At 40.7% G+C, this 12,970-nt stretch overlaps 1 protein-coding gene across 7 annotated transcripts in view; it reads left to right on the top strand.

The window, feature by feature from the left end:
* Positions 1-11,907, top strand: part of tcf12 (transcription factor 12) — a 58,621-nt gene extending 46,714 nt beyond the window's left edge. For 4 of the 7 annotated variants that reach the window (XM_040165245.2, XM_040165219.2, XM_078084829.1 and 1 more), the window contains exons 13-21: positions 565-709; positions 3,432-3,505; positions 4,993-5,064; positions 5,534-5,725; positions 7,531-7,642; positions 7,753-7,915; positions 8,223-8,467; positions 8,941-9,094; positions 9,561-11,907. In XM_040165245.2, the coding sequence (XP_040021179.1) occupies positions 565-709; positions 3,432-3,505; positions 4,993-5,064; positions 5,534-5,725; positions 7,531-7,642; positions 7,753-7,915; positions 8,223-8,467; positions 8,941-9,083 (1,146 nt within the window). In that variant the 3' untranslated portion in view covers positions 9,084-9,094; positions 9,561-11,907. The remainder of the gene's footprint in view (positions 1-564; positions 710-3,431; positions 3,506-4,992; positions 5,065-5,533; positions 5,726-7,530; positions 7,643-7,752; positions 7,916-8,222; positions 8,468-8,940; positions 9,095-9,560) is intronic. The other 3 variants (XM_040165263.2, XM_040165254.2, XM_078084830.1) reach the window with 1 other exon arrangement.
* Positions 11,908-12,970: the final 1,063 nt, after the last annotated feature.

The raw sequence follows: 12,970 nt of genomic DNA, 5'->3' as shown, positions 1-12,970 counted from the left end.
GGACGTTATGTAGAAATAAAACTGAAACTAGTTTAGGCATTGGCAAAGATAAGCAGTTCATAGATTAGACAAACAAACAGAAACATATTATTATTGGAGGTTTGCTGTTGTTGGCTGAACAGCGTAACATTTGTTTTTTTTAATCATTAATTATGAGCATTTCAACTACATTTATATTTTTTGTGGTACAAACATATTTAAATGTGCAAAGTAAAGTGTCTACTATTCAATTCAAATCATTTATTTTGTATAGACAACTTAATCCAGCCACATTAAATTAAAGGTACTATTAAGATATACTGTATTTTCGAATACAGTAGAAGCGAATACAGAAACAGATGGAAAACATCAAAATTTATGATTAATTTTGTTGAGGCTGTGCACTGAACAAATGACTGTTAGTAGCTCATATATATATATATATATATATATATATATATATATATATATATATATATATACATTGGCAAAAAAGTCTCCATAGTTGATGTAACATTTTTATTTTATTGTTTTTTTCTTCCGGCTGCTGATTAAGGATGAATGCTACTTTTCTCCCTCCTACAGATTTACTCTCCGGACCACACTAGCAGTAGTTTTCCATCCAACCCCTCGACACCCATGGGTTCTCCTTCACCTTTGGCAGCCACAGCAGGTGCTGCCTCAGCGAGCTCCGTGGCGGCTGCTGCTGGACCCCCGTCTGGAAGGCCAGGTAAATATCACTGCAGGATTCTAATCGCAGACTCGCCTCCTATGCACAGACTCCCGCCATTAATCCGGCATTGAAAGCATCAATCTTTCAATTTCAATCAATTTTAAAAGACATTTTATGAAATGTTTTTTCATTTGCAGAACAAACATTTATTTCAAGCAAACGGAAGGGGTGCCTTGTTCAGATATACTGATCTAGCTGGATTGAGTGTCAGTGACAATGCGCTGCTTTGCTGCGATCTGCTATCGAATTCCACTATTTCAATGAATGGCAGTTTAGCACATTTATATCTGTGTTTATTTGTAATGTTTCTTTTTACTTTTTAATTGTTGACTCAGAAAAGACTCATTTTGATGGAAGTGATGGAAATTAAGTCTTAATGGCAAGTTTCTGGAATCCCGGTTTGTGTTTAAAAGACTAAAGCCGGAGCTTTTAACGTGCTCATGGATTGGAAAGTCTAGTAATGTGTGCTTGGTTTATGTTTCATGTCTGCCTAAATTGTTTATGATAGATAGACAAGCCTGGATAGACAAACCCAACCCATGCATTTCAAAGAGCGCCGTGTGGCGGCTCCAGTTCTTGACAGACTTTTCACAGTGAACTGATGCATGTATGAGAAGGATGGTCGGACATGTTGACCGAGGTGAGAGAGTAATGGAAAGTGAACGAGGGCTGAGCGAGCTGAGGGAAATCCCAGCATGTTGTTCTAACGGGCAGTTGTGTCATGTGCTGTAACGGAGTGGTAACAGCTGTCTCTATGTGTGCCCCCCCCCCCTCCTCAGCTGTTGCCTTGCCCCACGGACAGCTGTTGTCCCCAACACACACACACACACACACACACACACAGACCAAGCTGCAAAAGGCCTCGTTTATCTGCCCATGGATGAAGGAGGGTAGCTGTGACTCAGCCGATAACATTGGGAGATTCCCCCTCTTGACCTTCTTGCAGCACGGCATGCCACCACACCTGGCAGCGTAACGATAGAGTTTATTGTCCAGTTCATCAGGAAATTCAAAGTTACCTGATCATTTTTTTCATTTAATATGTCAAGTTCAGTGTATTGTTTAATTAATATGCATGGAATAAAAACAAAAACACAAAAATGGATACTTCTGGTATTTTAGGAAATGGATATTGTGTCGCTAATTGTTCAATCCTATTATGCTCCTGGGATGAGAAAAAAGGACGATACTTTAAAATTGGAACATAATTTGTCTCGCTGTAGAAAATCCATTCATCACTCGGATTACACCAGTAAGCAGCACATTACTCAGGACTGGATTGTTCAATTAGAGAGCTCAGCCACATCTTCGTAGGAGCCAGCTAGGAGAGAAGTTTCTGTCTCACTCACCTAGATTTTTTATTTCCTCTTTCATTTAAGTCATTTTTAATGGCCTGTTAATTACAGTCTAATTAAAGCGGTGAGTATAAACCTAAAAAGTAAACATGAAAACTTCTGTACAGATATATTTTACTTTCAATGTGATCGTTATTGAGCTGTTTTGGAAAAACTATGGTGTTGCGTTAGTATTTTCTCCCACCAATTAAATTTGATTTGTAAAAGCAAACAAACATTGACTCAATCTAATCACACATGGGACCATTTGCAGCCTCGTTATTATAAGAAGATTGAGGTTTTTTTTTATTCACCCTACAACCTAAAGAGAATCCATCTGTTGAGTCCATTAACTGGGATGGGGGTTGAGTTTGAGGTGCTCTGGGCTGGAGATCCACACACATCCCATTCTGGGAATAACATGGAAAGGGTCATAATTGTCTACTGAGGTTATTTGATTGGATAATGCAAATGGAAGGCAGGTTACATAGACGATTGAGCTTTCAAAAAGAGAGAGCAGATGTGGATTCCTTTTCTTTCGCACTAATGTGCACCAGATAAAATCGACTTGATTTGCTTTCCGGTTCTGGCCCATAGATTTAATTTTTGGCTCAAATAAATGTAGAAAACTGGGAAGTTCTTCCAGCCAAAGGTAAATCAAGAGCAGTGTCTTAAGTTTCTCTATTTGTAAATGACATGATTAAAATGCAAAATGTTTCATTTGGAAAGAATATAATTTAGCAGAAAAGCTGGCTAAATGGGATGTATTGTTGTGAATGAAATAGTTGAATCCAGATGTGTATGCCGTTGAATACATGCCACTGCATCATCAGTCAAATCAAAGTTTGACTGAAAAAATAAAAATAAATAACTGCCTCATTGGAAAATGTATTGTAAGAGCTTTATTGACCTCAGATGCTTGGCATATTTTCTTCATCGGAGTCCTTGAGCCATGAGCTGAAAGGCTTCTCAACCGCATGTTTTAAATCACTCGGATGTGTTAGAAGACTCAAAGTTTCAAGGAAAGAGCGAGTGAGGAGGAAAACTGACGATATCAGATCTCTCATAGTCGTTCTTATTGATATGCAGATGAAGTGTACATTTTAGGTATGAGGGTTCTATTAAACCGCTCGCTTGTTTGTCAGGATGTAGTCCAGCCATCAGGAAGTGATGCAACTGAGGAATAAGGGATCAAAACATCCTACACATGACAACAAGGACCCAGAAAATCCTGATGTCAGTGTGTTTTGACTGCGTGTGTCAGTTAGCTTTTGTATTTTTTGCACCCAGTGGAGCAGGATTCAGCCATCCGCCGTGTTGATTTGAAACCCCATCTGAGGATCGCTAATGCTGACCTCGTCACGACCTCTTCCTCCCTCCATCAGGTACCAACCAGTGGCCCCGTGCCGGCGGACAAACCCCCTCCTCTCCGACTTACGAGAACTCTCTTCACTCACTGGTAAGCTTCCTCCCTCTTACACAATAGACAGAAGTTACACAGGAAAGAGTGAGCTGGCATCGGAGGGAGATTCCTGTCTGACAAATGTTTTGCTGAGGAAGGTGGGGGCAGAGGGATAACCAAACTGAACAATACCTGTCCCTTGGGGGCTTGCCATCTGTCCTCCACTGCGAGGCCCGGGACCGGGATGACAGTTGGGGGATGGGTTTTAGTGCAGGTCTCTGGTGTTTGGGCGGCAGCTGCTTGCTGAACAATTTCTCCGGGATTCCTTCGATGCCATGCGACCAGAACCGCGGATCAGCTTTCACCCAGTTTACTACCCGGAGCAAATGTCAGGCAAATTACATTTTCTGCTGGGGAGTATATTATAGCTAAATCTATTATATGCCATGCATGTAATAGTAGAGATAAATAAAACAGAACACCGTCTGCTGTCAAGTCAAAGAAAGATTCAAGGCTATTTTCTAATGGATCGCTAAACTTATTAACCCATGATTTTACTACAGTAAACATCTTAAGACCCATACAGGCTGTATTTGTTTTGTAAAATCTATTAAAAAGGTTTTCCGGGACGTACTGATGGATAATCCACGATAATCCACACTTATTGTTTTAAAAGAACAATAACAGTTGAAACAACATTAAATTGTTCAAATCTTTCCAGTTATCACACAGTCAAAAATCGCATGTGAGGAGGGCATTGGACGTAACCGCGTTAGATGTTTCCTCCCTCTGTGTCTCCAGCATAGTTTTGCCTCTTCATGGCCACCGAAGATAAAGTGCGAGTACACAAGTGAGGCTGACAATGGACGTGAATTGAATCAGATAAGCTGACAATTACATGCTGATAAGACTAATGTGGCGACAAAATTCAATTCACATCCTGTTTGACAATATGTAAACCATCTTGGCCATAAAGCGGTGTGCTTTTATCTTAATTTTTATATATTTGATGTTGTAACTTAGTTTGTTTGACTTGTTGGTGGAAGGGCAGGGCCGGCAGAAGAGTAAAAGGTAGAGGACAAATAAACATTAGTAGAAGGACTAAACACAAGCTAATCTTGTAAGTGAATATTTAATCATGAATTTAAGACTTATTTTTATTAAATTCTGTAAAATATACAATGATCAAAGCAGGCTTTATTACTAGAGTGACATTTGCCTTAATGGAGAAATAAAATGTTGCACTTTGGAGCCAACACTGTAAAGATTGTATTACTATAATATGGAGGATGTGAACTTTGTGTAACACCTCCTACGATGCCCAAATAAGAGGGGAATAGAGCAATACTGTAGACGTGGGTATTAAATGGGCAAACATCCTTACAAAGTGGCTGGTCAGCATCTGTGTGCTTCCTTCTAAATCCTGCCCTTCTTGTCTGTGTGTCTCTGCAAAAACAGTCTCAATCCGCAGTGTGTTTGCAGTACTTGCAGTAGAAACTGATCTATTTTCATAATCCTGTCTTATTCTTATTTGACTTTACCAGAAAAACAGAGTTCATCAGCAGTTACATGAGCATCTCCAGGATGCCATGTCTTTCTTAAAGGATGTCTGCGAGGTATTCTTCCAAAAAACTCTTTACTCATTACTTGTCCCATGCGTCTTTGCATTATCATCATTTTCTTTTTGACTCGCGGTCCACACACCTCACCGCGTGCTGCAGTTTCATTTTTACTGCCTCTGTTGACGTATTGTCCTGTTGTGTTTTTGCTGTTCCAGCTTAAGTTATTCTAATGTTGAATACTAAATTCATTGTCGAAGAACACATTTGTCAATTATCCAGTTTTACAGAAATGAAGGCATTTGTTTGACTTTTACAACTCAAGCTGAAACAGCTCAATTTATCTTGCGTTTGAATTGCCTTCTTTATCTCTTGTTTCAAATGTGTTTTCTTTTTGGTCCTTTTAAAGTCCACGGCGTACAATCAGTGTTTGAAATCTTTTGTCCTAATGTGCTTCTAGTAAGCTTCTTTGTCCTGCTTCTCCTCTCCCTCTCCCTTCCCTCTCCAAACCCTCCGGTCCACCCAGTCCCGAATGGAGGACCGCCTGGACAGACTGGATGACGCAATCCTCGTCCTGAGGAACCATGCGGTGGGCTCCACCGCCGCTCTGCCCAGCGACTTACACAGTCTGCTGGGACAGGCCCAAAGCGGGCCCGTGGCAGCTGCCGGGGCAAACTTCCCCGCCTCCGCATTGGCCCCCGGTCGGACGGCAGCGATGGTAAGAGAACTTCACACGAATGCTAATGTCTTTATTTTTATGTGGATATTGCAAAAAGCACAGGAGAAAACATTGCTGTGGTCCCTAATGTTGATTTAAACTTCACAGCGCCTGCTGCTCAAAACAGGTCCGCTGCCATGTGTAAAAACTAGACGTTTTTTCCTCACACAAACAGTTGAATTCACCCCCACATATTTTCCATAAGTGTCATGGCTGGCCCGACTAGCGCTGCTCTTGTGAGGGACTGTATACACAAGGGGCAAATAGGAAAACAGGCAAAATGGAGAGAAGTTCGTTGTACGAAGTGTATATTTATTGCTCTAAATCTCTGGAGAAACGGGACAATGCAGCTTTTATTATAAATCATGACTCTATCTCAAGTATTTCATTTTAAAGAGCCAAGAGATTTGAAAACAGCTGCTGTGGAAAGACGCTCGTCCAAATGTGATCCAGAGGTGAATGGAAATAATAATTTGGTGAAAATGAATCATAAATATCAATAATAGTCCTCTGATGAAAATAATGTCCTCTAGTTTTGCTTTACGGATTTCTTTGTGATTTGTTGATAATCGAAGCTGCCAGCAATTTTGGTCGTACCGTTAATCGGGACTTTCTACGTCTTTGCTCTGGGCTTCTCAAATCTAATTCGTCTCTACTCTAATTTATTCTGTCTACAGCTTTTGAATAGAGCTGAATGTCTCTCGTGTGTTGTAAGGCTCTGTGTTTCCAGTCGTTGCATCTTTCGGAGTGACTTGATTTGTCTCCTAACAAGAATCCCCCTGTGGTCGTCAGAAGGGTTCAGTTTGATGTATTTGTTACAAAGAGCTGGGTGGTGGCGGTGATGTTGACCAACTGCGACTGTGAGATAGAACATACTGTGTCTTCGCTGACACAGCGCGTCCTGTGTGGCTAGAAGTCCACTCAGACAGTGCTCCCCGGCACAGACGCAGGCTTTTTACTCCGGCCGGCACCCCGCCCCTCTTCCCCCTTCCAGCCCTTTTCAGCGCTTCTTTCTTACAAACCCGGGGAAATCTGAATTGCTCAAAACGTGTCTGAACCCGCTGTCCGCCCAAATAGAGGTCCTCAGCTGTATGGTAATCAGGCCCCGGCCATGAAAATAGCAGCGTTCTTTTCTTGCCAGAGCCCGGCTCCCTCCTCCCCCTGCAGACAAAGAGTTGTTTGGACACCTGTTGAGAGCACAGCAAAGATTAGCGTAGTGCTGAAGAAGGGGAGGGTCTCGGGGTGGCGGGGTTAACATAGGCCAACAGTGACTGGGGATCAAATTCCTTTGAGAAACGGAGCAGACACCCTCCACCCTCAGTGATGGTTTCCCCGCCTTTCTCGGGTTCACAGAGGGGAAATTGAAATAGCTCAAGAACATGTGCTGAGACGCCTCCGGAAGGAGGGTCTTTGTGGTGCAGCCCGATGGAACTAGAACATTTTTATGTTATGAACATGAACAAAACAAGGACGGATTATTCAGACTGCTGCGTTGGTTCAGTTCGACATCTTCTGAAGCGGAACACAAAAATATTTTAAACATGAGAAACGATGTTTCTCAAACAAACAGACTGTCAAAATGAATCCCATATAAATGTAAAACATATTGTTAGTTGGGATGCACTGAACATTTGAAAACACCTTTCTTGACCTGTGTGGATAACCATCTGCCAATGCACTGAAGTTTAATACTCCATTTAAGTTACTCGCTCGTCTCTTGCTCAAAGGACGAAGTCCTGTGCCTCGTCTCCACAGAGCGTCTGCTTCCTTTCCTGACGATGTCCTTCCTGTTTGTGTTGCAACAGGGTGGTGCCCACACTGACGATGCTGCCAGTCTGAACAACAGCCATGGGGGTCTTTCCAGCGCCTGCTCCACATCCAGCACAGAACTTCACCACCAATTGGAAACCTTCCGAGGTCCGATGCCCGCCCCCCCTCCATCTCCCCCGCCCCCCAGTCTTCATTGTGTGACTGACACTTAATGTGTGTGGTGTTTTACCTTTTTTGTTGCCCATTGTCGACTGCAGGTCTCGCTTCAGCTCTGGCTGGTCATTTGCCTGCTTCGCTGGAGCTGAAGGTGGAGAAACAGGACAAGGATGACATGAACGATAACCTCTCTATAAATGAAAAATCAGACGACGAGAGCGACAGAAGAGATGTGAGGACACCCAGAGCAGGCACACGTAGGAGGTAAGAAAAAACAACAACATTATTAGACCTAAAAACTGTCTTAAATCGCCCCAAATCTTGAGGTTTGTGGGGTTTTTTGTCCAGCAAGTTACTTTATTCTTTCCTAAATATGTAAAATACAAAGATAAAGTCTAAGCAGTAACCTAAACATTGTTTACAATCACTGATATTAATCTGTTCCAATATTTCTAAATGAAACTGAAATGGTTGCTATGGAGATCTAGATATTTCCATCTTCAGACTTCTATTCTCCTTATTTTGTAAATAACTTTGTTCTTGTTGTTGTTTGACGTTACCTCGAAAACAGTTCTTTCTCCCAAAGCATCACTGAGGACGAGGACCTTAATCCGGAGCAGAAGGCCGAGCGTGAGCGAGAGAGGAGGATGTCTAACAACGCCCGTGAGCGCCTAAGGGTGCGAGACATCAACGAAGCCTTCAAGGAGCTGGGTCGCATGTGCCAGCTGCACCTGAAAAGCGAGAAGCCCCAAACTAAGCTGCTCATCCTCCATCAAGCCGTGGCTGTCATACTTAACCTGGAGCATCAAGTCAGAGGTTAGTATCCAGCTAATGAAAGCGTTTCCATAGCAATATTGCAAATAACCGAACTGCCGATGGTACATCAAATCTACTCAGTGTCGATTCTTTAAAATGCTTTGCATGGCGTTCCTCCAGGCAGTCATTTTGTTTTAGTATCACGGCCTTTGTGGATACCATAAATCTGGACAAATGAGAAGCAGAGCTGCAGGAAGCAGAGCTGGAGTCTGGTTTATAGGGTGCTGTATCACTGACATATCTGTCAAATGCGGACTAATACTGTGGACACAACTGCAGTAGAGAAACCGCTAGAATCTGTTGGAGAGTGGAAATATGCTGGCCGATGATATTATAGTTTGCTCTACCATAATATTTGTAGATATTCATTTAACGTTTTACCTGTATGATGTTGGAACAGGAACAGATCAAAGCTCTCATTGTTTTAAGAAAAGTGGCAGAAAAGTTAGATTTCCGTCTCTCTGAACCCACAGAGCGCAATTTGAACCCCAAAGCAGCCTGCCTTAAGAGAAGGGAGCAGGAAAAAGTGTCCGAGGGCTCCGGGGACCCCCAACAAGGCAACACAGGGGGGCATCCAGGCCTGACGGACGCTTCTAACCCCATGGGTCACCTCTGAGCAGCGCACAGGTACTCTCAACTCAAAGGCTGCAGCCGACCACTGTTACCATTCATCTGAGGATTGTTTTCTCAAACTATTTTATTATCAATCTTCAGAAAGATCTGTCATTTTGTTCTTATACTTTTTAATGATATCTACATTTTTACAGTAGGATTTTCTTATTTTTTGTCTATGAAATGGTAAATAGGAAACGTGTACCAATAAAAGCACCATGTTTTTGAAGAAGCTAGGCTCTTCTAATATTTGGCACTAGTGCATAAATACATCTTGTGATTAATCAACTAGTTACAAGTTAGTTTATGGTCATCAATAAAATGTAGTGTTTCAGATCTACTCACCTTTTCTATAAATTGCGAAACAACAAATGCACTTTAGTAAACCCTAGGTGGTCATTTTGACCCCAAGATTTGTAGGACATTTCTGTTTTAGAACTCTATTTGTCTCTGATTAGCCTATTTTCCGCTTCGTCTCCAGATCAAAGTAACTCACATCGTTTCCGTCTCGTCGAGTTGGTGACCTTGCTTTCCAGTGACAGACAGGACTCACAGTTTGTGACACCAATCGAAGGAGACCGACCACTCGAAGCAAATCTACGAGTCTGACACAATCGAACCCAAAAAGATTGAAGAAGAGCCGAGCGTCCGGCTCCCTCTGACCCGTTTCCATCTGCAAATTTCTCCCCAGCTCAAAGAAAAGATCCTCAGCACATATCAATGTCTGCAAGAAGTGTTGTTGCTTCTGAACAATCAGAGACTTTGCAATCTCCTCCAAACATTGGAGGAAATTGCCCTGTGCCTAAACCGAATTGACTAATGCATTGTAACAGCAACCGTTTTGTCTGTCTGTTTCTTTTTCTTCTATTTATTATGTTATTGAGCTATAAAGTGTACGTCTAAAGGGAAAGTTCAGCAAAGAGAAGTATAGTGCTTTTCAGTTGATCTATAGTTTGCCAGGATCCCCATTAATACTGAGCACTACACCCTGGAAAATATTTGGCAAGTCCTAGATGAGGGGGAAATATTTGGCCACTGAGAAGATTAATTTATTGGACAGAGGGAAATTTATACCCAAATGAAAATGATCATTAGCTGTTAGAAATACAGCCCCCAATACAAAAAAGCATATTATTTATATTTGTATTAATCCTGCCACTGGCCATCGAAACTACCGTTGATTGTTTCTGCGTAGTTTGGATCGGTTTCTGTGCTGCCAGCCAGCGGAATGATTGTCCCAACTACGTGAGCATAAACAACATGCAGGTGACGGGCGGATGGTAAACTCGGGTGTTGTCATGTTCCTTTTTCCTGGGTAGTGAACAGTGAAAATAAAGTAAACTATTTGCAAACCGTAGCATTCCCGGCATATTGTTAGTATCTTACTTAAAAAGAAATGGGACTTTTTTGCCGGCCCCTTTGCCATGTAGTGTTAAATGTAAGCAGGGACAAATCTCATTTAGATGCTCCTGACGTCGCACGGAATTGGCTTGTTTTTTTCATTGTTTCACTACCGGCTAATACCGGCCGAGGTTTTTTGATTAGTTTAAAATTTTAAAAACGCCGATGATTACACGTTCTCCTGGCCCGATGAACACCTCACTTATTTTTCTCTCTGTTAATATTTCAAGACCGTACAGTTTTAATGCAGTTATTCCCGATGAAGTTTTTGTTATACATATTTTGTCTTGTCTTGCAAATGTCTTACGGCTTCCAGCAGTATACTGTCCAGTTTTGATTATGTTTCATCCAACATACATTAAGCCAGACTAGATAGTTTATATGCATTTTGTTAAATATGATAGAACCACATAGAAGCACAATGAGGAACAAAAACACTTAATAGGATTGTCTTTTATGTTTAAGACATCAATCATATCTTTAATTTTTAAATGTCATTCTTTAGGTTTGTCTTTGGTCTTAAGACTTGCTTTATATTCCATGTATTTCTTTGAATATTTTCTTTCATCTTTATCTACACCTTAAACAAGGCTGCCACATTCAGAATTTATACTCTGTCGAAAAAGGGACTGAATTAGAATAAAAGATGCCACATCAAGAGTTTATATTAAAGTTTATGATTTCAAAATGTTTTTGCGGAAAAAAACAAAAAGCTTTTTCATGTATTTTCTGAGTGAACGTGGCTTAGTTCTTTGTTTCAGTATTGAGCTTTGTTGATGCTGGCGAACTCTGAAGGAATAGTATGTAATTTCCCGCTTTAGTTCTTAATTTACGGTTCTTGCGATTTTTCTTTGGTCCTTTCTTTGCCAAGTTAGACTTTGCTCTATTCCAAGTTGCTTTCTCTTGTATAATATATGAGAAAAAAGGAAAATTGAAGGAAAAAAAAAACATTTGGCTTATTTTTCACTGTAGTTAGTCTTTTATACAATAATACTGTAAGAATATTTCTTAAATTCTAAATATTACTCTTTCTAGATTTTTGAAAGCAAAAGTTTTGGGTAAAACGTTTCTTATATTATTTTACTATATTAGATAGTAAAACGTAGGGTTATTTTCAATAGCCTGTCTATTATTACATTATTATAAATATACAAATGGCATCTCAAGAACAATCTGAATCGTTGCTCGTAGTCTGGTCCTTCAAAAGGCTTCGTACAAGCTCCAGATTCCGTAACGGGCGACCGTCATGTTATTTTTCAGTCTCTTGCTGTTGATTGATTAAAGATTTGTTCTTGTGTCAGATGAAAAGGTATTGTCCATGCACATCAAAAAAACTGCAACAACAAGAATTTGAATTTTCTGTCTTTTTCAACAGAAAAACAATGTAAATAACATTTATGTTGCAATAAAAATGCCACCTTTTTTAAGTTGTATGTCCATTTATTTCTCTCTGAAAAAACTATTTGCAAGGCAAAGGAAGGGTGAAGCGGGAACTAGTGTTCATTTAGACTTCTGTCATTGTTTGTAAAGACATTTCTACAGTGAACCTAGGCCAAATTATATTTTTATAGTTTGTAACTCATTTTCCAGAATAGTATCAGTGGACCATTGTAGGCTGTATAATAAGTACTATGAATACATGTTTCTATTTTCAATAAAGTGTGATAGCAGCGTCCTCAACATGTGCTGTGGTCCTATTTTCATAACATTTATATTCATGCAGAATGTGAAACAGCTGTGGACATGTCCGGTATTAAAGCCACTCCAGTAAGAACACAACATTCTTTTTTCAATAGGGAAAATCAAATCATTATTTGGAGCACGACTTAAGTTTGTTAAAATGTATTTTTTCAGATTGTTAATTGCAAGATTGTTGAAAACAACAAATGGTAAAGCCCCATATGTGTTTATGGTGGGAAAATAGTCACATCTGCACAGAATTATCCTTGCATGCACGTGTGAGCATGAGAGCTCTCATTTCATCCTTAGGTTTGATTCCGGCTCATTTGCTCACAGAATTGACACTCTGCAACATGAATCGTGCATGTCTTTTCTAAAATATTCCCAGCACGAAGCAACAGAAACGTGGGTGGGGTTTTCTGGGCTGTTGGTGGAGGGGGTGCATTTTTCCTGTGAAAGTGGGACCAGCATGTCTGAAGGCTGACTTCCTGTCATGACTGTTGGCCCGCTGACAGAGTCGTTGGCTCGCGTCCTTGAAGCTCGACCAAGGAGCATGCTGCTCCTCCTGCTCACAACATAAAGACCATCCGCCTCTCTGCTAATCCCAGCAAGCACACAGCATTTGCTGTTTTAGTGTTTTGATTGAATAATCACGAAGGACGTGAGGAGAGATTCCGCCTTACATTAATACATTAAAGAGCAAAAATACTAGAAATACTGTATATTGTGCAATTAGATACAACACCACAAAATACAGCATTCAAAGTCCCTGTGGAGTAAAATAAACCTCTTTCTGACACATTGTCAAAC

Source organism: Gasterosteus aculeatus, chromosome 12 (genome assembly GCF_964276395.1).
Source record: "Gasterosteus aculeatus chromosome 12, fGasAcu3.hap1.1, whole genome shotgun sequence".
Classification (NCBI taxonomy): Eukaryota; Metazoa; Chordata; class Actinopteri; order Perciformes; family Gasterosteidae; genus Gasterosteus; species Gasterosteus aculeatus.
This window is presented reverse-complemented; position numbering and strand designations above follow the sequence as displayed.